The 27331-nt window shown below is 41.1% G+C and overlaps 3 protein-coding genes across 4 annotated transcripts in view; 2 read left to right on the top strand and 1 right to left on the bottom strand.

Annotated features, from left to right (window-relative positions):
• hip1 (huntingtin interacting protein 1) overlaps positions 1-3596 on the bottom strand; it is a 44319-nt gene extending 40723 nt beyond the window's left edge. Inside the window, exon 1 of the mRNA XM_061046331.1 lies at positions 3260-3596. Within this exon, the coding sequence (XP_060902314.1) occupies positions 3260-3376 (117 nt within the window). The 5' untranslated portion in view covers positions 3377-3596. The remainder of the gene's footprint in view (positions 1-3259) is intronic.
• Positions 3597-8180: 4584 nt separating this feature from the next.
• Positions 8181-10714, top strand: bcl7bb (BAF chromatin remodeling complex subunit BCL7B b). 2 transcript variants are annotated; one of them, XM_061046330.1, is made up of 6 exons: positions 8181-8343; positions 8841-8916; positions 9008-9095; positions 9314-9472; positions 9804-9907; positions 10105-10714. In XM_061046330.1, exons 1-6 carry the CDS (start codon positions 8231-8233, stop codon positions 10174-10176), a joined length of 612 nt encoding a protein of 203 aa, XP_060902313.1. In that variant the 5' UTR covers positions 8181-8230; the 3' UTR covers positions 10177-10714. The 2 variants fall into 2 exon arrangements, with proteins under 2 accessions (XP_060902313.1, XP_060902312.1); XM_061046329.1 differs by having other exon boundaries at positions 8183-8343; positions 10102-10714.
• Positions 10715-11583: 869 nt separating this feature from the next.
• Positions 11584-26835, top strand: baz1b (bromodomain adjacent to zinc finger domain, 1B). The gene is made up of 21 exons (XM_061046328.1): positions 11584-12005; positions 13402-13518; positions 14548-14692; positions 14957-15149; positions 15269-15390; positions 15502-15699; positions 15783-15968; positions 16784-18104; positions 18388-18555; positions 18643-18781; positions 18879-19042; positions 19276-19390; positions 19510-19608; positions 20101-20278; positions 20471-20656; positions 20820-20967; positions 21539-21686; positions 21968-22083; positions 22843-22982; positions 23145-23251; positions 23922-26835. The coding sequence occupies exons 1-21, from the start codon at positions 11887-11889 to the stop codon at positions 24595-24597; spliced, it is 4785 nt and encodes a 1594-aa protein (XP_060902311.1). The 5' UTR covers positions 11584-11886; the 3' UTR covers positions 24598-26835.
• Positions 26836-27331: the final 496 nt, after the last annotated feature.

Genomic DNA, 27331 nt, shown 5'->3' with positions numbered 1-27331 from the left:
AGCCGGGGACGACGGGGTGATTAAAACATATTCTTGTATAAGTCCTCCCTGCTGGGTCCTGTATGTGCACATGGACCACAGACCTGCTCCTATACCACAGCTGCCAGGGCACCAAACAGCAAAAACAAAAGGGTCCAAACAAGCAGGGCGACAAGGGGTAGAGGTCATACAGTACCAATGATTCTCCCCCCCCCCCCCGGTGTTAGCTTAGTTTGTATTGCTCAATAATGTCATAAAAAGACAATTTATTTGGTTTAAATGAAAACCATTTAAATGGTTTTAATGGCCGCTGAGTTGTAACACCTGAATGTAACTTTGTGTGCATTATTAAAGGTAAACACTAGTTAGCAGGTAAGCATTTGAAAGAGCTAGCTAAAATTCAAAGTCATGAAGCAAGTTTGTAATAGGTTGCTGAAGGTGGTGAACCAACTTTATAAGCTAGAAGAAACGAAAAAGAAATTCATATTGAATAGTTAAAACTGACGAATAAACTGTTTAAAAGGCTAGCTAAAGGTAGCCTAATGTATAAATGTTAGAAGAATCAAAGGTCAGATAGAGCTAGTTGGCTATACAAGCCTGTTATACACATAGCTTCATAAAGAGTAGTGTAACAGTTGAAATGTTTAGCTAAAAATAAGAACTAACTGATGAAATGAAGAGTTAAAAAGTGACAGATTAATGGGTGAAACATTGATAAAAGACTGAAACGTCCAGAGGGTGCAAACTTAAACTTAATCATCTCCTCATATTGAAAGTACAATCAGACAGAGATCAGGCTACACTGCTCTATAAGAACAGCTAAACACAGAGCCTCACTCACACTAACAGGGCTGACCTCTGTGTGGAGAAGTTAAGATGAGGGCAGGAAGAGTTTTAATTCAAGGCCTTAATTATGTAATACATATGTGGAGTCACTCACTCGCTCTGCATCCCCAGCTGAGGAACTGGTGCCAAAGAAGTTTCCCACAAGCACTCATTATGGTTCATATCGGTCCAGAGATTACAACCTACACCATCTTTTTAAAGAAAAAAAACCTCCTCCTCTTGGCTCTGACAGCTCAGAGACGGTTTTGCACTCGAGGAGAGATTTGGTATCGCCGACATTCTTGGGCGCAATGAAGATGAAGAAAACCAAACAGGGTTCAGTATAAACTCGTGTTGTTTACTGCGTGGTTTTTCCTCACTCTTACTGAGAACACAATAGGACACAGACCTTAAAATATTGCAATGATGTTTGAGGAAAAACACACCAAAGAATAAATCCCCGCTAAACTCGAAATGAAAGAGTCTGCTGCTATTATGAGGCTAAACATGTCATTAAAAGCCAACGTTGTGTGCTATCTGGCTGCCCTGTTTCGTTCTTTTTATAACCCAGTGTGGACACTATGACAGAGAGGATTTTGAACACACCCTGGATGTTTACCCAACTCCGCCGAGAGAGATAGGCGAGTGCTTCACATAAATAGAGTTTTACAGGACTATGCCTTTAAGGCCAAGATAGAAGTCCCTTTCAGAAAGTATGTCGCTACAAAGAGATGGCTGGAAATGTGAAAATCAATGACAGCCAGGCGGGTGGACAGACAGGAGGTGAAAGCCAACTACCCAGCAGATTTGGGCAGCTTTAGAGCACAACAGATCAGATGAGATTATCTCTCACTGATCCCCTGTAAAGTCGACAGCAGATTCATTGATTCCCTCGCTGCCTGTCACAGCTCTGGATCCCCAGTCAAAAGTCAACCACGAGGGGAGGGGGGGGGGATAAAACACACACAACAACAAATCCTCATTGGTGAATTGTGTAAAACAGAGCTACAGAAAGAGGGAGAAATGGTGTTCCAGGAACAAACCAGCTGAATGTGTCATGCTGCGGTCCAGTCATGTTGGAACACTAATAGCAAATCAAAGTTGGGCTTGTTTCATCTTGCATGAATACTTTCACTGATCATTAGCTGCTAAATGCTTTGCTTTGTGAGAAAGATCCAAGATAAGTAAGAGCTTTTTATTAAGAGCAAGGAAAGGAAGGAAATTAATCTAACTCTACGTCAAGTTCCATAACAGGTGTTATCAGAAAAACCCCATGAAACAACAAGTGTGTCTGTATTATGTTGAAATGCATTTTGCCTTGACACACTTCCAGCAGGGTGTCCTGATGATCCCAGGAGCCTGACAGTGACCCAGTGACCAGGCTTGGCTCGGGATACATAAAAAGCCACGCATGCGTCTCTCCCATCAGCCCTCTAATCCATGCTTCTGCTGTCCCGGATGGGAGAAGTGCAGGGGGGGGGGGGTTAAGAGGGTGGGGTGGGCAAACTGTACAGCCACCATCCATTCCAAACTCACAATCGCCAAATACCTGCTGTGCACATTTAGGCTGTAATGCGTGCACTGTCAATGGGAGGAAGCACGTTGCAGCAGGGCCACGGCAGTTTGGCTGCCTGGATTCATCTGACCTACTTTCTCCCCCCCCCCCACCACCTCTCTCCCCTCCCCTTGTGCCTGGTCTGGGAGAGGAGAGGATAGGGGAGGGGAGGGGAGACCACCAGGCAGGAAGCAGCAGACTCCACAGTACAACAGCAGCCTACATACATATGCTCAGTGGGAAAGCTCTTCATGCGGTCACATGAAGCCATACAGCATTCTTTATTCATCAGCTGCCATAACTAAAAATAACAAAGGACAACATCCCGTCATTTTCTATTCCGCCTTAAATAACTTCAGACAGGTTTCACTTTAGATCTCATCATCCTCACTAGCATCATCATCATCATCATCATCATCATCATCACTGATCCTGCCTCGACTGTCTGCCTTCAGTAGACAGTGACAGCCTGTCATTCATGCCACAGCTCCACCGAGCCCAAACTTGCCTCCCTCCTGTCTGGTTGTATCCTGCAGTTAAAGCAATTCAGAAGGCCATTGACCTATATTTCAACAGCTCTTTTGTTGTACAATTTGTGTCAGGAAATAAACTAAGCCATATCATGATCAAACAGGTAATTAAGTATCAAAACTATAGGAATTGCTTCAATGTGTCAAAATATGAAAGAAAGAAAAAAAACCCTCACAAATGTGGCAACTGTGTATACATTTTATAGATCCACAGCACACTTGAGACAGGCATCATATCGCAATGCAGAGATTATTTCAGCTGTCAGCAAACATCCTGACATGACTGTTACTTCCCACGTTATAAAGCCGCTATCAGCTGTACAGGACCTTCATCCCACGCTTTATTAGGTTACATTTATGCGCTCCATACCTGCCCTCTCTCAAAGTTTTCCTTCTCCAGCTCCAGGCTGTTGGCCCCTCCGGTACGTCGGATCACTTTGGGGATAGCGTTGGGGACTTGCTGCATGGAGCTTTTCACTCGATCCATTGTTGTCTGTTTTCCTCAGCAGTGAAAGAAGAAAGACATAAAAAAAAAACACTTCCGGCCGATAAAAAAAAAAAAGGTCTGAGTGTTCAAAATGTAAAGCATGAAGTAAAAGTTGATCTAACTATGGCGGGCAGCAGTCCATGCTGTGCTGGACTCGTCGCCCCGTTCACTGAATCATTTGGCCTTTTCTGTCCACCACCCCAGTCAATGACAGCAGCAGTCTGAACGGCTGAGGGTAAAGCTGGCCAGAGTGACGTCAACACTTCCGCTTTCAGTTTTCAAAATAAAGCAAACGTGAGTTCTGTAGGCTAATGAAATTTGTGAAAAATTGTTTTGTAAATGGAAACTTTTTGCAACTAGGCCCGTAAATCACGTTAACTATTACGTTCATTAACTAATTACCGTAAATGCACCAAGGAGCTGCAACCCAATAAGGCTACTACTCACAATCAACATTTCTTGATGAAAATGGCCACAAAATCCAGGAGTGATGTGTACAACAAATTGCGGTAAATTTACAGAAGTCAATAGCCATTTTTTTTAAAAGACTCAATTCTGCAGCAAGCAACCGTAAACATTTAAGGACCCTTCTGAAAGGCCTTTTCTTTGCAGTGCACAGTGAAACATGTCCAGTACTCAACTGATGGTGAGAGACAAGAGTCAACAGCTGCATCTTCTTTACGTCGTCAGTGTTTGTTTCTCTGGCAACTGTCATTCACTCCTCCTACTACGCTCAGCCACTGGCTGGGGCACAAGCAGACCCCGCCCACAACACCAGTAAATATTTTTTTCTAGACTAACCCTAACCCCCCAACACTAAATTAACCTTTCTTGGCATAGATGACATAAACTACAGCTTTCACTTCAAAACACTTTTATTGCCCCATGAGCTGGGTTATGGTGCTGAGTTGGGGAATTGGGCAACTTTAAGCACATCAACAAGTCTCATATAAACATATGATGAAACGCTTGAAAAAGTAGGCCTACCCTACTTGTTTGCTATTGAAGACTAGGAAAAACAGATTGAGATAGTCTATTGCATTTTCTTAATTGTCAAGGAACAGTAACATGAGCAACAATGTAATAGTGACTACCATGGTAAAATGCACAAAAGCCTACTTAACTAATGAGTAACTAATGTATGACTGGAGCTGATGTAATGCACAAGTTAATGCAATGATGTACCCTAAACTCATCTTCAACTTTATTGTTCCTACGGGGACAAGCAGATAAAAAAAACACAGAGAACACACAGGCACATTTAGTGTGGTGACTATATAAAACATGAATAAATACAAAAGAACATCAAGTGACACCAGGGTACCAAGAATATGTAAAACCGTCCTAAACACCATCATTAAAACCAAAATTTAAAACTATCGTAAAACAGTCAGTCAGTCAGTTAGTAATATAGTACTATAGAGTAATAGTAATAGTTAGTTGAGAATTTGTCAACCTGTTGAAATCTAAATACAACAAATGTTCATGTGCCATGGGCCATCAAGGTGTTTAAAATGCAAATTAAGGAAACAGCATCATAAACTCCCTTTATTCCCTTTTTGAACCTGTAAAGGATCCAGTGAATCCTCTACAGCCCTGATTAACCTTCTGGGAGTTTTTTGAATGCCTTTATAACCAATGAGATCAGGGCTATAATCACTGACGGCCTTGGGGGACTTGCTCTTAGCCATTGGCACATTGTCTTTTTCCATGGTGTAAGACCTTTTTCTGCTCTAAGGAACACTTTCATATGTACAGTGGAAAATAGGAGATAATTGTTGTGCAGTGTTTAAGATGATATCAAGGCCATCAGGGCTCTTGTTGGTTTTTAGTTTGACAAAGTCTTCTTGACATCTTGTGGAAGTTGTGAGTGGAGGCCGTTTTAATCTTAACTGATCAACTTGTTCTTTAAAATCATTGGTATCAAACCTAAGATAAAAACTATTAGAACTATCAGTTAACTCTGTGTCTGATTGAAAACCCTCAAGTTTAATATTAATCTTACCTTTCTTTTGTAAGCCAGTCATGACTGATATGAAACTTTTTTTAAAGTTAGGTGATCTGAATGCTCCTTTGATGGAACCATAGCAGAGGTCGAGTGTCTTTTTGAAGCGGGTAGGTCAAGCAACAAATTGACAACAATTAGTGAAGGATGATTTCAGTTTGCATCCATTCAAATATCTGAGAGTAAATACTGGAGCATTAGGTGACAGTGGCAGTACTCATGCAGTAGATTAGTTGATCATGTGAGAGGCACGTTTGGCGTTGGCTTTATGATGTACAGTATGTACCAGAGTGATCAACATTTGGGGGATATCCTGGAGAGGTAAAAAGGGCCGATAGAAACCAACAAGTCATGATATTTGGGGTAGATGATATGCCTTTAATCAACTAGATTTCAGGGTAATTTAATTTCAGATCTACTGATTTGCTTAGCCTTAACAGGATCATAACTTTTACTTATGAAATATGAAGTTTTATTTGTGGCTTCAATTGATAGATGCAATCATAAGATAAACATCAATGCATTCACATAAATGAACTGTTATGTGAAAAAGGTCCATTCATATGACACATATCAATACATGTATGGAGTACCTGTGATTTAACATGTCTGAAAGTCAAAGTGACTTGGTCATTGATTCATGATGAATGAATTCATGATACATACTGCTTTGATTATTGCATCAAATGATCACAAATCATGCATTAGTAAAGCTGTTATGGTAAATTATGTTTACCTCATCTGTAAGGCTGCCTTGCTTTCAGGTTCATATCCATACACACACCATACAAGGAACATGAGAAATAATGGAACAATTTAACAATCATAACCATTGAGCAAGCATCACTTGACTAAATATACATTAAATATTGTCGTGAAGGTGCAGGGTCATTATCAGCACCATCTGATCAGTGGTACAGTACAGTATGTCCTCAGTTATTAATAGTTATGTGGAAGAACTTATCATGCTGTTTCATTTCCTATCTGATACCACACAATATATTTTACACAGAGGATTTTAGAAAGAGAAGAATTGTCTGTCAGTGATTATTCCTAGAATAACAAATCAAAACTTAGACAGACTCAACCCTCAGCTATAGAAGAAATATGTTTTCTCTGCATGATTCAATGCTACCATCTGTTGGTCAAACATGGGGACTACAAGTAAAAATCAGTAAACATTTACAAAATTGATGATGGACAAATTAAAAAAAATCACATTAAGTTAAACACACAAGACAGGCTTTTAATTATTTTCAAACAAAACTTGTGAACAGCAAAGATGGGAAAGATTTTAAAATTGCCAATGTACACCAGAAAGAATATTTTACTGTGCAGAATAAATTTCTGCACAGTAAAATATTCAGGCTATTGAAATGAATTAAATTTGCGACGCATTCAGCATTATTCTATCTTTCTCTGACAGATGTTGAAGTTCATCTTTAGATTTTTGACTTGATGTTTTTTCTCCTTATATCCGCAAACTATTGCAACACTAAATGCAAAGGGGCCTCTAATTGAGACCTGCCTTTATTTGTCAAAATGTATGGCAACACCATGCCAGTAAAAGGGACTGGGCCTTAAATTTGGGTATGATACGTTTTTAATATGTTCCTTTTATGTCATTATGTGAAGTGGCAATTCGGGTCTATTTGGGTGCTAGGCAAAAATTCATTGCCCCCCCCCCCACCCCACCCCAACCAGCTTTAATTATTATTTTCCTCTTTCTTTTTTTTTTTACTCCCAGACAGATAATTCCTCTTCTTTTTCCTTCATTGACAAATTTTGGTTTTCATAGCAATAATGCATGCGACGCTTAACAGGGCATTGACAGTGAGTGCCAGCAGGTGTGGCCCTACAGCCTACAGGTTTCCTACAGCTATTGCAAAATTTGCACATTTTAAGGCAATGCTGTGGTTTAAAGTCTGTCGGGCGTTGGGGGGCTAGGATTAGTATGTCTTGCATATTGACAAGTAGCACCTGTGATTATTTATCTCAAATCAAAACAATGCGTTTTTTTCTGTACATCTATTTTTTTACATTGCAATATTCCCCTGCGGTTTGTGAGTCCTATAAAAATGCTACTGACCTTATGTGTTTGAACATTCTTGTGTATTTTTGTTTGTACACTCACATAGTCAGAAGTCCTGTTCAAAAGTGAAGGGTGAAGAAAGGGTTTATATTTGTGTTTATATATTTTTACATTATAACTTTTTAATTTGAAAATTGAAATACAACACTTTCAGCCAAATGTTGTGCATTTAAAACCCAGTATGCTTTACTATTGCATGATTAAAAATATACATGAGTGTCATCCACATCTTATCAAAAGTTAAGGTATTCATTCTTGAGAAGTTAGCTTACAACAATCATATTACCAAATGTCATTTATAAACTCTATACTGATGTTGTTATAATACATGTTGTGGAATTTCTTTGAATTTCTTTATGCACTGAATTTCTTTACACTTTTTTTTAATAACTAGTTTTCTTTTAACTTTCTTTTTCTCATTATTTGGAAGAACTTCTAACAACATACATCTGAAACCATCCAAATACTGCTTTTGTAACAGGATAAAAAAGCACACAAAAATAGTGCGAATAACTTTTTTATCTTTAGTAAATCACAATAAAGTTATGTTTAATCTTAATCTGGTGTATAAATATAGCGTATGAAGTAAAACCCAATATGCCATGTCTAACTATTACACTACATTGTTATAACAGTGAGGAGGATTAAGCAAAAAAAAAAAAAAGAAAAAAACAATTTAATACCTTTAACTCTCGCGAGATTACCACGGTAACGGAGGACTGGGGCTTGGTCTTGAAGTTTTCAGATGCATCTGTAGATGAATCATAACAGCATCAAGATGTCGGGACGATCAGGCCGTGCTGAGACCCGAAGTCGTGCTAAAGATGATATTAAAAAGGTCCTGGCTGCCATCGAGAAAGTGCGGAAATGGTATGTAGTCTGTGTGGTGGACAATATCGGGGGAAATGTTTAAGTAGAGACTGTAGCCTTCTATCTGCTGCGTCGCTCAACAAACTTCAGTCGGGAAAGTTGGCTGATTGACGTCGCTCCGGACCAATCAGTGCCCTAGTTTAACTGGCGAGGCGGGGCTAGTTGAGTTTTTTTTTTTTCAGCCGAGAGCTGTCAATATGGCTACAGCCTCACATGCTGTGCGCTGTAATCCACACGGCTATCCTGCTGTCACATTACCGTACAATTCATGAACACTGTCTGACTAATGATCATGATTTTTCAACATGCTCTTCAAAGTTAACGACACGAATAAGTGAGCTTTACACGATATTTGATTAGCTGCCATCTATTTAGTAAAGACACGGGAATGTACATTGTATGCAATGTTACAGATTAGTGCTAGTAAGGCAGACTATGGTGTGTGTCACCTAAAACGATCTCCTCACGATTTTTTTCCAAACCTATTTCAACTCCAGGGAGAAGAAATGGGTGACAGTTGGAGACACATCGTTACGCATCTTTAAGTGGGTGCCAATTACAGAAACAAAGCAGGTGGGGGCTCTGTCATGTAAAACTTCACTATTGCTGTTAAATTGAGCTACATTTTTCAGAAGCCTAATGTCACTTCCCTCTTTGTTATCAGATATATCGCACCAAATCCACAGGTGGGGATGCGAGAGGACTGAAAGATGTGGTCCTAGAAAACACCAACTCTCTACTGGACTTCACTGGTGAGTTTGTAGCTGGAGCCCTCATGAAAAGCATGACAATGTCAGGTCAACTTTATTTACAGTAGGCTATTAAAACAAGCTGAGTAAAGTGCTTTACAGAGTAAAATGTGTGTATTATGTCCGAGGGGCCATAATGGAAATGTGAAATTACTATATTAAAAAATACTACTAAAGTTGGAGCTGTTACCTGATAGTAATTCCTGTGCGCTCTGCCTCAGATGAAAACAGCAACCAGAGCTTTTTGTCAGATGTTTACCAGCCTAAAATGGATAACAGCAGCAGCACATCGAGCTCACAGCAGGTCAGCCCTCCGCACACCTCCAGCCTCCGGACTGAAGACTCCCAGCCACCGATGCTAGGCCAGGAGAGTGTGGATGGTATGGGGGGGGGGATCTCTCTCTACAGCATATGTTCACTCTAGTATTTCAGTATATATTTTTTTAAATGTACACACAATATATGCTTTGTTCTTGATTAAGATCAATTCTTGATATGAACAAAATGGAAAAGCAGAATGTTTTGTCAATTTTGTCCCACAATAAAAACTAGACTCTTTATGACTGTTATGTAAAAGGATAACAAATTATATACAATATATATATAATATACGTGCAACCATTTTAATATCATGAAGTGTCCTTGACTTTTTTTGTATTCCTTTGCTGCAAAGCTTCTTTAATGAGGTTAAACTTTTCCTTGTGAATACAGAACCAGTTCACTCAGGACAGGAGGGAGCTGATGAGCCTCCTACTCTCATCAAGGAAGACCTCCTTTCATCAGGAACTGCCAGGCGAAGAAGCCCAGACACACAGGTTTACTCTCTGATAAAGGCCTAAAACAATTGATTTATTCAGTGTTATTATTTATAATAATGTATTTAGAACTGAATTCATATCTCATGGGCTGGTAACATTGTATGAAAGGGAGGTTAATTTAAACTGGATTATTTTTTTCAAACAATCTGAGCATTTAAATTACTTACATTTTTGTTGGTTCTTTTTCCTAGCAGGAGGAGTTGGATGAATCTGGAGCACCTCCTTTAAAGAAGATTTGCACAGGGGAAAATGCTGTTCTGAGATAGCTTATTTATAATAATTTTGATAAAATGCACACGATACCTGTCCCTATTCAGATTAGATAGTATTTCAGAGTTATTCTAGTGTTTTATTGACATGTAAACACAATTTGACACTTCAGCCAGTTACAAAAATAAATATTTACTTCTTTATTTTGGTTCAATTTAAAAGCTCTTTAAAGTCTTGCTGTACTCAGTGATTGCTGGAATTATTGAGGTGTTTTCCAAACTGTGGCAAGGCCCTGGTGTTTGACAGTTTGAATTGAGATGAATCTGCTGTAAATGTCTAGTTTTCTGGCAACTAACTTCTTCTGATTTACTCTGTATGTTGTGTAATTTTACTTTTGCATGGTACCTTATTCTATTGCTTTTATCTGTAGCTTTACAGGGCCATTTGAATAAAAGATATCAATTGTGCAGCTTCATGCAGATAAATGTTTAGGTGTGCGATTTGGCTTTTTCATACAACACCCTTCCTAGAACAAATGTTCTCTTTGTTCATCTCATCCAATAATAAATGCTTTTTTGATATTTATAATATAAATTGTCGCTTTTTTGATGACTGAAGGAAGTGCAAATAACAATAATTGCATATGACTTCTATTATTTCCATTTTAAGTCTTAAGTGATATATGCATGAATTCCCGTAATATCTTGCGGCAATCATTCTCCCTCATAATGAAGGAAGCCCCTTTGTGTAAGGAGACCCGTTTAATTTAGAGCCCAGACAATAGATAGGGTTATCTGTTGATTCAAGCGGGAATTAATGCCAACTAAATTTCAAGAAATGCATTGCCAAAAAAAAAAGAATGTTATTAAATGATGAAAATTAACGTAAAAAAACCCGTAATCATCTACTTTTTTTGTCATCAGCTGACCTAAAGTCCCTCATGAATATTCTAACTGGGCGTTGTTTATCTTGGAGGGCTGTTCTCTACTTACAATTGAAAGGTCATATCAGCCAATGAGACTCTGTGTCAGACGATTTCGACGAGGGCGCCTTATGGAAAAGGCCAATGAACGTCGAGAGGAGGCGGGACGTAAATGCGACGCCGCTTGCTGCCGGGGAAACGGGGGTACTGACGGTGGACGGAATTGTGCCGGTGGACTAGAAACTCCCGCCATTTCGACAAGGAATTAACCTCTTGATTGATACAGGGTACTTTCCCATAACCATCACCACGCCGTTATAAGTTGACAAGAGGATCCGGACATATAACGAAAACCTTTGAGAAAAGGAAAACCGGCTTAGTTTAAAACATTTGGATCGGACAGCGCGGCAGACCTCCCGCCGCTGAACTACGATTTCGCCGCTACCGCGAGTTAGATTTTGTGGTTTGCATCCTTTTCATCTTCACCCAGAGGAGCTAAAAGTTATCCAACTACACCGTGAAACACGTCCAGCTACCTCTTCTACATCACAGATATTTGCGTAAGCCTAGGATGACACCGCTACGAGAGGAGACGAGCAGGTTGCGATGAGGCGGGCGACGAGAAGAGCTCTGTTATTGTTTTGCAACAAGCTAGCTATCCAGCCTTCTTGCTAGTGAGTTAGCTGCTGCTGCACGCTGAGTGCCGGGCCTGCCGGCGGTAACGTGAGACCTGCTAACATATTTCAGGGACACTTGTCTAAATGCTATTGTGAATTACTTCAGTAGTTTTTTTGACTACCGGATTTGATTTTACATTGGAAGCTGTGCCATTTGTTAAATAGAAATGGCACCGCTTTTAGGCCGGAAGCCGTACCCACTAGTTAAGCCGCTATCCGAGCCACCAGGCCCGGGAGAAGAGGTCTACATCATCGAGCACACCAAGGAGGCCTTCAGGAACAAAGAGTATCCTTTGACGTGATGCTGATGCTTCAGTGTCCACAGTCGGTATGATGTAACATTACGACAGGCTTTGTCTATCAAGCTTCGCCGTGTGTTCACACAGTCACTGTTAACACGGCTCACTGACATTATTTAAATGTTATTCAACATTTCGGCTCTGCCCGCATGTAACACAGTGAACACTCGATGACAACACTGCTAGCTAGCCGATGTTCCGCCTGCTAAGCAACTCATTGGAACAAAGCGAGCAAGCTGTTTAATAGAGATAGCGAATCACGAGATGTGTGTAATTTGGTACAATTTATTTCCTTAGCCACATGTAGTCATGTGCTGAAAGCTGTCCTTTCACTTTCAGCTGTTGCGGCCTGGATGTCAGATACGAATGCTAACAGGACAGCTAACATTAAGTATCATTATGCTACAATAGGCTGGAGACCTTACACGGTAATGCTCTTTTGAGTTGGCCAGCTTCAGCTACCGGTACATTTTTTTTGTTTGTTTTCTAGAGGACAACAGCTGACTAAGAACCTAAGCACTTAACATAAGACATCATTTGGGGTTTAATATTTTGCTAATTGAATTATTTATCAACTTTATTTGAAAGTGTCAGAAAACTAAGTCTGTTATGACAGCTGAAACACGAAGCGCCAAACCTGCTGTCTATTTGTTGTTTGGCATCATACCGTATGTCTGTAAAAGTTACAATTATTTTGAATGCCTTTAGCGACATAGCTGCTTTCCACCTAAATGTCTAAATCCAACAGGTATTGGAAGGAAGTGTCTACCCAGCGGCAACTTTGTATTTCCTCTGTCACTTCTGCTGAACGAATCAAAAATATAAATGCAGCCATTTGTACCTGACAGTCGTGATAAAGGATGTTTTAAGTAATCATTTCGTCAATACTACTATCAACAATATCTATTAACACCGTTTGATTGTGTAGTTGTTTGAAGCATGGACTTTCACCTTTTCCACATAATCACACTTAATAATTATAACTTGATAATTTGTTTTGAAAAGTCCTTCACTATAGCCTCCTGTGTGATTTCAAACCATCAATGGCAGCGTATAACACATTTTCTCCTCAGCCAGATACATACGTGTTAACTTTCCCCAGTGATCTTCTGATCACTTTAAAGGTTTCCCAGCAACTCTTTACTTTTTTTTCCTCCTTTAAGTGTAACCAAAAATCTAGGTTTGTTGAAATGTGAAATATCTTTGTATGCTGGGTGCTCTAAGGACTCAGCCTCATTTGTCAATTACTGACATTTGTGAAACGAAATTTTCAATAATGAACCATGTATGTCTTGCAGTTCATTAGAAAGCAAATTACTAAACAAGCAGAAGTTTAAATGTATCACTGTGACTGTGGTAATTTCCTTAACAAAATGTCTACAGAGAGTATGAGGCTCGCTTGCAAAGGTATGCTGAGCGCATCTGGACCTGTAAGAGCACTGGAAGCAACCAGCTCACCCACAACGAAGCATGGGAGGAGGAACAAGAAGTCACTGAGCTGTGAGTATTATATCCAAAGTCTATGTGTGCTGAAGAAGTTTCATCCAACTACTCAAATTATAGTAATTGCAGAATACAGTCCACATCCTACAGTATACAGATTTTGGCTGCTGTATCAGTTCTGTGAAAAAAGACTAGAACAGATGTGTAAATTGTCATACATTGCAGTGTCTCCCACAGAATGACACTACCTGGACAATGTGTGTATAAACATGTATAATTCTCTAACCTGCTTAAGTTTTGTGTCGTAAACGACTTTAGCCTCATAAAGTAGCTTCATTTTTTTGTGTGCATTTCTGCTCTCTTTTTGAAAGTTATTTTTGGGGCCTTTGTCTTCATTAGACATTTGTTGGGCAGTTGAGAAGATATAGGACAATTTGGGAAGGGAGAGTGGGGTAAATATTCCTGGGTGGCCCGCCTGAGTATTGTTTATGTGCGGAAAACGCTGCATTGCGTTCAGATGTCCAGTGAGGCTCTGGTTTTACTTAATCTCTAATTAACACCTTTGGTTATATCGATGCCTTGGCCCAAGGATGCAGATTAGCCTCTCTAACAGAAGCTCTGTAGAATGAGGGAAGAGCCCCACTCTGCTGGTGAAGGTCACAAAGCTTTGCCTTGATTGGATAAATCTGGTGCTTTCTATTTAGAGGGTGTGTGATTGAGTGATCCTTGAGTCTGCAATTTCCTTATCCTCATCTACAAAATGGAAGAATATGCTCCAGAATCATTTTAGAGAATTCCAGCTGTGCTCTTTAAGTCCACACATCACCACCTGGGGTTATGTTTACAATTCAGATATACCACTAGCAGGCGTAGTCTGAGTCTTACTATATGTTCAGCGCAGAGAGATGGCAGAGCAGTCCTCAGCTGCACAGAGTACAACTCGCAGTGGACCATGGACTGTATTTAAGCAGTCTAATTATATCTACCATGAGATTGTGCTCCCCCTGCTGGTCACTCTCATACATTTCTTCCCCGTTATGTAATGCTTTGATTTCTACTGACACTTGAGTGTTTGGCTTCATACAGGCTTCAAGAGGAGTATCCCCAGTGGTTTGAGAAGCCGGTCCTGGAGATGGTCCACCACAACACAGTGTCTCTAGACAAACTGGTTGAAATGGCCTGGGTAGAAATCCTCACAAAGTATGCTGCGGATGAAGAATGTGACTTCCTGGTCAGTTGGACTCTTTACATTTCTAAAACAGTCTGTTATCTTATGTAATGAATGACTCCATTGTTTGCCACCAGAATATCATTATTTCTTATTATCATTACAGAAAGATAAAATTGGTTTGTATTTTAACAATAAATAAGTCATGCCAAAGTTACTCATTTGTTAGACTATTTACCAAAGAAAATACACATTTTCAAAAAACTAGTAAAACAAAACTGAGGTCTTGATGTATTTGGAGATACTCATGAGACTTTTTCACTTCAGGTGGGAAAGGACAAAAGCTTGCGAGTGAAGGTGGTGAAGATCCACCCCCTAGAAAACCCAGAGGGAGAGACGGGGGAGAAGAAGCTTGAAGGAGCCTGTGATTCTCCGTCCAGCGACAAGGAGAATGCAAGTCAGGAGAACCAAAGGAAGGAACCTCCCCCCCGAGAGGAGGAGAACAGAAGAGAGAGTCTCAGTGAGTCCACTGCACTAACCAAAAAAGGAATCACAGAGAAAATCCAGCCAAATTGCTTTTGATTGACTATCAATGTGCCTCTTTTTAACATCACATGGGATTCTTATTTTTCCTATCAGGTGACAGAGCAAGACGTTCACCTAGGAAACTTCCTACAGCCACGAAGGAAGAGAAGAAGAAATGGGTGATGCCCAAATTCCTTCCTCATAAATACGATGTGAAGCTCATTAATGAGGACAAGGTTTGTATATCTTTTGTTAATTTTGGTAGGCTAAGTGCCACACGTTTTCATTTTGAGTCAACCCTTTGCATTTTCAAAGAAGTGACTACTTTTTCAATCTGACTTCTGTAGGTGATCAGTGATGTCCCAGTGGACAGCCTGAACAGAACAGAGCGCCCTCCAACCAAGGAAATCATACGCTACTACATCAGACACTACGCCCTGAGGCTGGGCATGGGAGAGAGTGCTCCATGGGTGGTTGAAGATGAGCTGGTGAAAAAATTTAATCTTCCCAGCAAATTTAGTGACTTCCTTCTTGATCCACACAAGGTATACACTTAGTATTTTCTCTCGCCGCACTTCGTGTGAAAATGAATCCTGTTCTTGGCTCACACTCTTTTGCTTGTCTAAAGTTTTTAGCAGAGAATCCCTCAGCAAAGCGTAAGAGCCTGACATCTCCAGAAGGTAAACCAAGTAAAAAGCCGAAGACCTCAGACACATCGGGAGAGGATACAGGAAACGAGAAGGGAGAGAAGAAAAGGAAAAAGAAGGATGCTTCAGGCATGCCACTCAGCCCAACCATTTGGGGCCACATGCAGGTTGGCTTGCTTGAATGCACATCATCATGTCTTAGTTGAGATTGGTTGTTGTCCATAATCACACACTGATTCCTTACTCCCTCCTCACTATATAGGAGGTTATATTTAGTGGACTATATAGTGCACAATTAAACATCATTTTAGACACTACTTGCTCACCAACGGCCGACTTCATTGCTGTCGGGCAGCTTAACATCGGCCGTTACCGTCAATAATACCACAAATACCAGCAACTGACAATAAAACTAAACAGTGGCGCAGTGGTTAGTGCGCGTGCCTCATGTGTTGAGGCTATAGTCTTCCAGGCGGGCGGCCCGGGGTCGAATCCGGCCTGTGGCTCCTTTCCTGCATGTCGTTCCCCACTCTCTCCCTGATTTCCAACTCTATCCACTGTCCTATTACTCACTTATTTGTGCTTTCCAACTCTGGTCTTGTGTCTGTCATCATTATTAGGACAAACTAGCATTACTCATTTGAAAATCTGTTACATTTGAATTAAAACTGCTTCTAGATTCCCATAAAAACGCCCCAATTTAGTCACTTTTTCTACGGCTGAGTCCAATGACAATTTCCACCCATTAAAGTCTTGGAACTGCAATGCATGATATATATTGCTTGGTTAGTGACTATCGGTTGTACACTACGTTTCACAGTGTATTGTGGTATACATTGAGTGGACTCGCATCAAAATGCTGTATTCACTATAAAGTGAGTACTGTGTGATTTCGGCCACAGCCTTTGTAGTCTTAGTGAAATATGGGGTGTTCCTTCAAATTTAAGACTTTGCTTAATGGGTCATGTTGTCTGTATTTCAGAAAATAAAGATGAATGGTTCCCCACTCAAGGTGAAAAGTCCAGGAACTCCCAAGAAAGGGGAAGGGAAAGGCTCTTCTCCCTCCACTCCAAAATCAGGCAAAAAGTCTGGGGAAAAGAAGGAAGGAAAGAAAACTGTGAAAAGTGGAGATAAGAAGCTCAACATTCTCAAGGCTTCCAAAAAAGATGGCAAAGCTGGTCCTAAGACACCAAAGATGAAGCAGATGACCCTGCTGCATCTGGCTAAGAGCACCCCTGCTGGGAGTCCTAAGAAGAGAGCCCGCAGTACTGGTCTGGGTACCCCTAAACTGGGGAAGCCATTGCCTCCTATGGCCCTGCACCTCCTCCGTTACTATAAGGAGAACAAGGGTAAAGAAGACAAGAAGACGTCACTTTCTTCCCTCATCTCCAAGGCTGCAAAGACCCTGTCCCCTGATGATCGGGGCCGGCTGCCAGAGGAGCTTCGGGAGCTGGTGCAGAAACGCTGGGAGCTACTCGAGGAGAAGAAGCGATGGGCAGCCTTGAGCGAAGAGGAAAGACAGGAAGAAATGAAGAAAAGACGCGAGGAACTCAGAGAGAAGCTGCGAGAAAAGGCCAAGGAGAGGCGCGAGAAGGAGATGCTGGTCCGTCGTGAACAATCCCGCAGATACGAGGACCAGGAGATTGAAGGTGGCAAGAACCTGCCAGCATTCAAGCTGGTAGACATGCCAGAGGGGCTGCCCAACACCCTGTTTGGTGATGTAGCTATGGTGGTGGACTTTCTCCACTGCTATGCAGGGCTGCTAATGCCAGATGATCAATATCCCATCAATTCAGTGGCTCTGATGGAAGCACTGGCAGGGGAACGATCCGGCTTCCTCTATCTGAACCGTGTGCTGGTGGTGTTGCTTCAGACGCTGCTGCAGGACGAGCTGGCAGAAGGCTACAGTGAGCTTGATATGCCCTTATCTGAGATCCCTCTCACCATGCACTCGGTGTCAGAGCTCGCACGGTTGTGCCTACGACCATGCGACGCCCACGGAGAGGAAAGCGGTCAAGGCTCGGAGGATTCTGGGCCACTGGGGGGCTTCGATGATGTTGTGACCAGCGAATTCTTGGAGAAACTTGAGACAATCGAGGTGTTTGAGCTGGGCCCAGAGGAGAAGGTCCACCTGCTGGTGGCTCTGTGTCACCGCATACTCATGACATACTCAGTTGAGGACCATGTTGATGCAAAGCAGCAGCGCTCGGCGGAGCTGTGGAGAGAGCGTCTTGCAATGATGAAAGAGGTTAATGACCGCAAGAGGGAAGAGAAGAGGAAGCGGAAAGAAATGGAGGGCAAAGGTAGGCAGGGATCGATACCACGAGAGCTTGATGTAGTCATTGAAGTCAAATAAATAAGAAGTTAATGCTGTGATTTGAACATTTTTCTTCACTGAGTTTATCACAAAAAATATTGTGATGTATAATCCTCAGAAAAACAAATAACCCTTTTAATGTCCTTAATTTTTACTTTTCATTTTGTAGTATCAAATATCAAACAGCCTCCTAGTGTTTTTATTATATCCCTATACTACATCACAAACTAATAAACAGTTTATTTTTCCTTTTTCATCTGGGTTCATAGGAGAGAAAAAGAAAGAGGGGGCTTCTAAGAAGGAGAGCAAAAAAGAAGTAAAGTTGGAGCCAAAGGTGGAGCCAGAGCCGGAGGACATGATCAGTTCAGTGAAGAGCCGGCGGCTGATGTCCATGCAGGTGAAGAAGGAGAAGGAGGAGATGGACAGACTAAACAAAGGTAAATAGGGAGAGAATGATCATAACTTGACAACTTTGAAGTCAGTGTGTATCACTCTGATTATTTTATGCTTTTATTGATCCTCAGAGCGTATGGAGAAAGAGGCAGAAGAGGAGCGAATGCGTAAACAGAGAGCTGCTACAGAAAAGGCCTTCCAGGATGGTATCGCCAAAGCCAGACTCGTCATGCGCAGGTCTCCACTGGGTACCGACAGGAATCATAACCGGTTAGTATTGTGCCCAAATATTGAAAGATATGATAGTCACACATTTTGAAAATATGAGTAAATTATAACCATGTCGGCTCTGATGTCTTTTTTTCAGATACTGGGTTTTCTCAGACGTGGTTCCTGGTCTGTACATTGAGAAAGGCTGGGTGCATGAAGGCATCGATTACAGCTTCACTCCTCCACCTGAGGACAAACCAGCCGAGCCTGAGGTGGACGAGGAAGAGGATGGCGGCTCTACTGCTACTCAGGATTCACAAGGTACATTTACAGAAGTATCAACGTCTCAATATTGTATGTTTAAATAAAAACAATATAAGCTAATTTATCAATAAATGATTCAAAGTACAAAAATATAGATGTGTGTAAGACTTTATTCTGTTTTGCCATGTGTTCAAGTCTGGGTGTGATTGATCAGTGTTCTGTTTCGATGTATCTGTGTTTGAGTAATTATCAGTCTATCTGTAAATGATCCATTTCTGTTCATATTGTAGAGGCTGAAAAAGATGATGGCAGCATAGATGGTGCTGTGAGTGAGGGAACCCAGCAGGGGGCAGCAGCTGACATCTGTATAGAAACTACTGTTCCCAAACAGGGACAGAACCTCTGGTGAGAGCTTTGCTTCTGTCTTTTTTTCCCTTCCTGTCTGCAGTCTAATCTTATCAATTTCTTGCATCTTTATTCTTCACCCAATCTGACAGTCTTATTTGCTTTTACTCTGAATACAGGTTCATTTGTGATAACCTAGCTGAGCTTGAGGAGCTGGTGGAAAGTCTTCATTCTCATGGCGTTCGAGAAAGTGAACTGAAGGCAAAGATACAAAGCAGGTGTGTGCAGCAACATAAGACATAATGACTTTAACAAACATGAAACGTTTACTCTTAAATCCGGAGTAGAAGTCACACTGGCATGTAAGCAGCAGTTTGTTTTTGGGGAGTTGCCAAAAGAAAAAAAATGTTCAAACTGTCTACCTGCGTGACCATTTCTATTGTGTTCAGCGACGTCCACAACATGCAATTTCTGTACAGCTTTTACCATCTGTTTTCGCTTCTTGGAGTTTGCACTTTCAAAAAGCTGTTGAAGTTTTCCATAAAACTTTTATTTCTAATCAGCTTTTTTTTACATAGTGAAAGAGCTAAAATGTGTACTGGTGTATATCAATTGTTTTCACTCTAAGCTTTGCTATGATGTCAATTTGTCAAATAGTAAACGGTAGTACATTTTCTTTCCATCTGGAGAACAGAGTGTTGTTTTGTGTTGTTGCACAAGGATGAAGTAAATATGAAACACAGAGCAAACCTGTCCGTTCTCTTCCTCAGATACCAGGACATCCTGCACTCAGTCCATCTGACTCGAAAGGGTAAAATGGGCCTCAGGACCTGCGACGGCTATGCAGAGCTACTCAAGTATCTGCGCAGCGACATCCAGGAAGTAGCTTCACGACTCCAGAAAGGTGGCCTGGGATATCTGGATGACAACGAAGACATTGAAGAACAGGTGATTAGTTTGTCTGACTTTCAACACTGAACACTGAAATGAATCACATATATTCTTGGAGGTTGGGTATTCAGTTTCCTGTCAACATCTTTTTTGATACATAGTGAAATGTTACTGACTTTATCATGTGGTGTGTTTGTTTTGTGCACAAAAAACGTGATAGTAATTTGAAGTTATCTTTTCCCTTCACAGCTGAAAGAAATGGAGAGCTTGAAAGAGTTTGGAGAGTGCATCATCACTATTCAGGCCTGCGTGATCAAAAAGTTCCTTCAGGGATTCATGGCCCCAAAGCAGAAAAAGAAGAGAAAGCAAGGAGGGGAAGAAAGCAGCAAGGCCGAGGAGGTCGACGAGGAGAAGAGACTTGCAGAGGAGGCCAGAGTAAGAGTCAATGTGTTTGTTTTATCTCTAAGGTCAAAACTGAACCGATTGCAATGTCACTCTGTTCTGTACTGTAACATTTTACTTACAAAACATGAGCAATGTTGAAATAATACAATTTAGTGTTGTTTAGTCTTAAACAAATCTGACTGTTCCTCTCTAGGTAGCGACAGCAGTGGAGAAGTGGAAGACAGCTATCCGCGAGGCCCAGACCTTTTCCCGCATGCACGTGCTGCTGGGAATGCTGGACGCTTGCATAAAGTGGGACATGTCTGCCGAGAACGCTCGCTGCAAAGTCTGCCGCAGGAAAGGTAAGCACTGCTTGCGCTACTGCCATTATGTTTCAAAGAAATAAGTTGGCTGTAAATATGTGCATCAATTGAAGCTTTTATGAGCATTACACTTATAAATATAAATCTATAACAGGACAATTTAACTTAGCCCCAATCATTTAGAAAACAGTCAGTTCAACAGTCAGCCCTGAATAAAAGGTGTGCTGGTTTGAGTGCAGCAATACTGCAATTCTTATAAACAGTGTTTGCTCCCTGTCCAGCGCTCAGACAGAGCCCATGTGTGTTGAAGCTGATGGAGTCTAGGACCAGACCCACACAGGGCAGCAGGGCCAGGCTCAGAGCAGAACAGACTAGTAGTGTCAGGCAGGTCTACATAAAGGGCTCGCAGACCTGCAGGCCAACAGGTGAACCTGTAGTGATAAGCTGACTGTATAAGATATAGTAAAAGATAAGGAAAATGTTCACAAAGTTTGTTGGTTTTTATAGAGTGAAGCACAGAAAATGTAAGACTGGAAGATAAACAGAAGAGAGTTTGAGTTTATTTTTGCTTTTAAAGAAAATCTGTTTTATACATGTTAATCTTTCTTAGGTGATGATGAGAAACTTATCCTCTGTGATGAGTGCAACAAGGCCTTCCACTTGTTCTGTCTGCGACCGGCTCTGTACCGCATCCCTGCAGGGGAGTGGCTGTGCCCGGCCTGCCAACCCACTGTGGCCAGACGAGGATCCCGCTCAAGGTAACAGTCTGCCTCATGCTGTTTAGTGAACCACTGTTTCAACTGGCTTACTTTTAATGCTACTTCTAAATATCTGAGAAAGCTCACAATAACTTTTTATAAAGTTCAGTTATAAACTAACTAATTATTGTTGCTTCACCTTCCTCCTTCACTGACTCGTTATTCCAAATAGTGTGGGATGTGAAATTATTTTCCCTAAACTAAACCGAAGCTCTACAGTAAATCCTGCCTGTGTTAACAAAGACTGTGTTCTGTTTTTATCGTCAACCTTTCTATTGTAGAAACTACAACCAAGACACTGATGAAGAAGAGGATGAGGAGGACTCTGAAGAGGAGGACTCAGAGGACGAGGAAGAGGATGAAGAAGAGAATGACTATAAAGCCATGGGCCACAGTTGTAAGTGTCAGAAAGAGAACTTTAACTCCCCTTAAAGACAGTCACCATGGTTGCTTTAGCACATCAACTGATGGTGATAAAAATGAGCATATCCAGGTTATTAAGCTTTTGTGTGTTACAACTCAAAACTGGAGACTTTTTGTTGTCAGTAGCTTCCCCACGTTTTGCCTAAAAACAAATATTTATCAACAACATATTCAATTATACAAATCAGTTAAGTTCCATATTTCCACATAGTTTAGGACAAAGGGTGACTTGGATGGGAATGAGAGGAATGCTTACGGGTACTGTCGTCTCCTTTGTCTGAGTGTTGTCATGTTGTGAGTCTAGTGAGCTCAGGACTGGACCTTAAGCTTTGAAGCCAGGTCTCACTCTGGTTTCACTCGGCGTATGTGGCAGGATGATCCCCCTCTGTCAGTTCAAGCTGCATGCCAAGGATAACAATCTAACAAGTTTTCTGCATCAACACTGCACAGCTCCAGAGGAGAACACGGTTCACAAAGTCAACTTCCCTCAGGGGACACATAGTGCAGTTTTTCAATCAGTGCACTTCTTTTCACAAAGTGCGATCATCACAACAGGTTCAAGCAATAACTTCAATACGATGATTTTCTAACCGCAGGTTTTGTGACATGAAAAATGATAAGATATTTTTATGTGCCTTTTTAGTGCTGGCACTGCTTTTTACCGGGGTTACCTTTTAGACTTGCCTTCTTTGACATCTTGTATTCCTTATCACCTCTCATTATTTCTTTACAGTGAGACCAAGGAAGAAAAACAAGCAGTCTTCATCCCGACAGAAAAGTTCAAAAAGCAAATCCAAGAAGCGCTCATCCTCGAGTAGTCAGAGCAGCAAACCGAGGAGCGGCCCCAACAGCCCTGCAGACATCGATGAACTGGTAGGGAATCACTGTAACACTCAGGGCCTCTCGTTTCTCAGAAGAGTCAATCTCAAAAAGTAACAGTTTAGAAAAGTTCAGACTTTCTCTACAGCAAAAACGACATCATCTCTGACTTTGTGTTTGTTGTTGTTATCCTGCTTGTGTGCGGGATTTCTGCAGGTCCGACAGAGTTCACAAACAGGAGTGCGCAGGCAAGTGCTGGAGCTGGAAAGGTGTGAGGAAATCCTCAAGAAACTGATGAAATTCCGCTTCAGCTGGCCTTTCAGGTAAGAATGGACATATACCTTATAGTCAACACCCAGTTGTTTTTATTCAGCACTTTTTATTGGATTTAAAAGAGGGAATTACAAAGTCTTAACATATGTAGATCCTTTTATGTATAGATACAAGGTAAGAGAAACGGGAATCAACAAACTAAAGTTAAACTATAATAATGATAATGCACACACTGTTTGTTCCCAGGTGAAAGACATCTGTCCAATATTAAAATAAATCAAATTACTAAATTATCCTCTTAAGTTACAGACACTGATAGTTGAGCACTAAAAGGGCTCCGTGTAAGCATATATTGATCTAGCTCGTGCTATATATATATATATATATATATATATAGAATATGTTGCTCTCTCATTAGCAGCTACCTAACGCTGGTTTAGCCCCAGTTTTGGCCCATTCTTATTGAACTATTCATGAAAGTTTCCTTGAACAAACACCATGTTTGCATTTCTGTTTTTATCTGTAAATGATTACCATCTAAACTTGATAAACAAGTGGATGATCTGCATCACTTTCTACCATTCCAGTTTAGTGGCTTCTGGCTTCCTGGTTTTTTGTCCTTTGCTGATACATCCCTGTTTAACGCATGGGGTGTATGTGTATGATCACTTATCTATAGTCTAACCATGGCCATTCTCCTACGCTCTGCTCCCTCTACAGGGAGCCTGTGTCCGTGGACGAGGCCGAGGACTACCTGGACATCATTTCCCAGCCTATGGATTTCCAGACAATGCTGGGAAAGTTCAGTCAGAGCTCGTATCGTAATGCTCAGGATTTTCTGGAAGACATAAAACTTGTTTTCGCCAACGCAGAGGAGTACAACCAGCAGGGCAGCTCAGTGCTCTCCTGCATGGTCAAGACGGAGCAGACGTTCACCGAGCTGCTCCAGAAGCTGCTGCCCAGCCTCAGCTACCTCCGCCGGCGTTCACGCAAACGCATCAGCCAGCAACCTGTAACATCTGAGGAGGAGGACGATGACGACGAAGAAGCAGAGGAAGAGGAGGAGGAGGAGGAGGAGGAGGAAGAAGAGGAACCGAAGAAGAAAATGCAGAATGGGAAATCAAACAGGAAATCCAGAAACAGTCGGGGGCGGAGGGAAGAGGAAAGCGAGAGTGAGGAGGCGGAAGAGGATGACGAGGAGGATGATGGCAGGAGGAGAAGTAAGCGCTCCACCGCCACCTCAGGAAAAAAGGATTACAGGGAGCAGAATAGCGATGGCGAGCGGGACACACGCAGAACTCGTCAACGGGGGGGCAGGGGCGAAGCCGGAGGGACGAGCAGCGACGAGGAGCGGTCCAACCAGCAGCGACATTCCAAGAGACAGAAACGCTCATAAAGTCCAGGATGCTTCTTTTGTTTTGTTTTGTCGTTTCTCTTGCTTTAAAACTTCTGTCCTGCTCTTCAAAATGATCAAGGGGCCTCCTCCTCCTCCTCCTGCTTCAGCCAGTAGGAATGAATCCTTAGAAGGATTCTTTTGTGTTATTGAACTTTTCTGTTCTTATTTTGAAAAATGACAAAAGAAAACTGATTTATATTTGTAACGTTTAATATTGATGGTTTTTTTTCAACCACAAAAAAGTAGAGAATGGAGAGGTCCTCGTAGCTCTTAAGACTCTTCAATTTGAATTTAATTTCCAAGTTGACAACCGCACATTCTTACACACACACACACTCTAAAGTGTAATTTGACTTAAAATGTCCTGTGACCTGCTTTGTACTCTTAAAACACCAGTGCAGTGTAATCAGAGGCATGTCCTCGCCCTTGACACACAGCCATCCCTTCAGTGGTGTGTGTCAGGATCAGGAAGTCTAAAGAGGTTTTCAAAATGTAAAGGTTCCAAACCTCTGTTTCTTGTCATGGTGTTTTAACACACTTGAAGTACTTGTGGTGTCCATATAGCCAATCCCCCTTGGAAGTCTGTCTTGGCATAAAAACAGCACTGTTAGCTGAACGTTTCTGTCTTACTTCTACGTATCTCGACACCAAAATGATCTCAAATGCAAGTTTATAGATAAATATGATAGGATTTGACTAGTCGTAGTTGTTTTTTTCTGTCATTTTTACAGTGCAGGTTCAGATTTACTGTGAAAATCTGTGTGTGACTAAAGGATCACAAGTGTAGTCTTCTGACTTTAGTCCTGAAACACAAGTTTCATCTCAGCTCTTAGTGCCAAGATGTTTTTAAAAACTGGGACCCTGACATTGGAGTCTGCTTCTTGGCATGAGGAGCTGACCAGCCTTTCCTCCTCTGTAGTGCCCAGCCACTCAAAAGAACCGGTACCTCAATGCTCCGTCAGTTTGCACTCCTCCAGTGTAAGGTGCACCTATTATGCCAGCAGCTACAGGACCATACTTTATAAAAAAAAAAAATTATGTGCATTTGTAAACAGTGTTTAAAACAACAGATGTGACGTTTGTTAACAAAATGGGCATTTTTGAATATTTGATATTTTTTGCACATTTTATTTGGTTATTGTAAATGACAACTTGTTAGTCGATCTTAATCGCATCCAATAAATTGATAAGGTTCAACCAGGGCTCTCTCTTCTAATCACTGCAGAAAAAAAAGTTTTAAATTTTGTCACAGTTGAAATAATTGAAGTAGCCACCTGTACATTTTATAACAAACACCAAAAAGCCTCTGTCATTCATCAAATCATTTGAAGGTCGGCCCTGCATTTCCTGGTTCAGACACCAGGTGGTGCTGTCCTCCTGCACTTCTTTCCTGTCAGCGGTTGCCAAGTAATTCATTCACAGCGCTGTTAGCGGGACCGATCTGCATCAAGATGAACAGGGGAGCTTAATAGAGGAGCTTTTTGGGGTCTTTTGTAAAAAGGTTGTGTTAGGAAAACTTCTGCAAGAAATGGACATTTTTGGATTCAGGGGCTTTCCACGTTAAACCAAAACTTTTTGTACAAGCAGAGAAATGTCTTGTAGTGTGTGACAGGTTGCTATCAGTGTATATCTGTCTTTATATTCTAAAGATGCAGTGGTTGTTCCCCCCTGTTGTCTGTACTGTGCTGTCCTCGTCTGCTTCTCCAGTGCTTTTATCATCAAACCTTTAACTGACTTGATTTTTCCGCTGATTAATTTCATCCCTTTTCTTCTTTCTGTTTGAATTCGGCTTCGTTCCTGACATGATTACCAATTGATAAAAAAAACATTTGAATAATTGTTTGACATTTCGACGAACAAACAAAAAGTGACTGCCCTAATTCTCGAGTTGAGATCTGACTGTAAATGCTTTCTTTGTTCATGAAGGAACTGCAAAAGTCTTTTACACTTACTTTTTTTTATATATATACATATATATATATTTATAGTCTAAAAATGGGTTTGGGCAGGTTCAGAGGATTCCCATGTAAAGAATTTCAAATAAAGGTTATGGACAAGGACTGCAGTTGTCCATATTCTGTTGGTGTTGAGATGATGAGTGTCCCCAGGTCGGACAGACAGACATCACTGCCATCTGTAAAACTTTGTGACAAGACAATGAACGAGGAGGAAAACGGGTCAGCCGTGACCACCAGCTGATGTCCTATTCTGCTTTTTTTAATAAAATATCAAACAGTTTTCTTACTCTCTCTCGTGTGTACTTTTTCCCTCCTGAAAAACGTGCATCTCCAAATGGAGGCCAAGTGAACTTCAAATGTGTTTATTTTTAAGACAAAGACGACATTGCAGAGGTTTAATAGATTCATAAATATCTAAGAAGGAGAAGCATAGTGGATATCTATTCCATTCAAAAAAATGAGAGCTGATTGGGTTGATGTTGAAGTTAGTTACACAGCTTTGTATTTGTATTGTAAGTATTTTTTTGAATCTCTGACAAAATCTATAAAACCAAAGAACTATTCCTTTTCAGTCAGAAGAAAGCGACAGACAAGAAACATTAAGTGTTAAGTCGTCAGTTTATGTGTCTAGACTTTCACTTCATTTGACGTCTCAGGTTATAAAAGAAAAAATCCTTCAGTCAGCACAGACCCAGGCAGCTCTCCACAACAATCTGTCCATTCAAGAAACAGTGGAGGAGTCTCACAGCCCGATATATCCAAGCTGAGGAGTTTAT

The sequence above is a fragment of the Labrus mixtus genome, chromosome 9, assembly GCF_963584025.1.
Source record: "Labrus mixtus chromosome 9, fLabMix1.1, whole genome shotgun sequence".
NCBI lineage: Eukaryota > Metazoa > Chordata > Actinopteri > Labriformes > Labridae > Labrus > Labrus mixtus.
The sequence above is the reverse complement of the archived record's forward strand: the minus strand, read 5'-3'. Positions and strand labels throughout refer to the sequence as shown.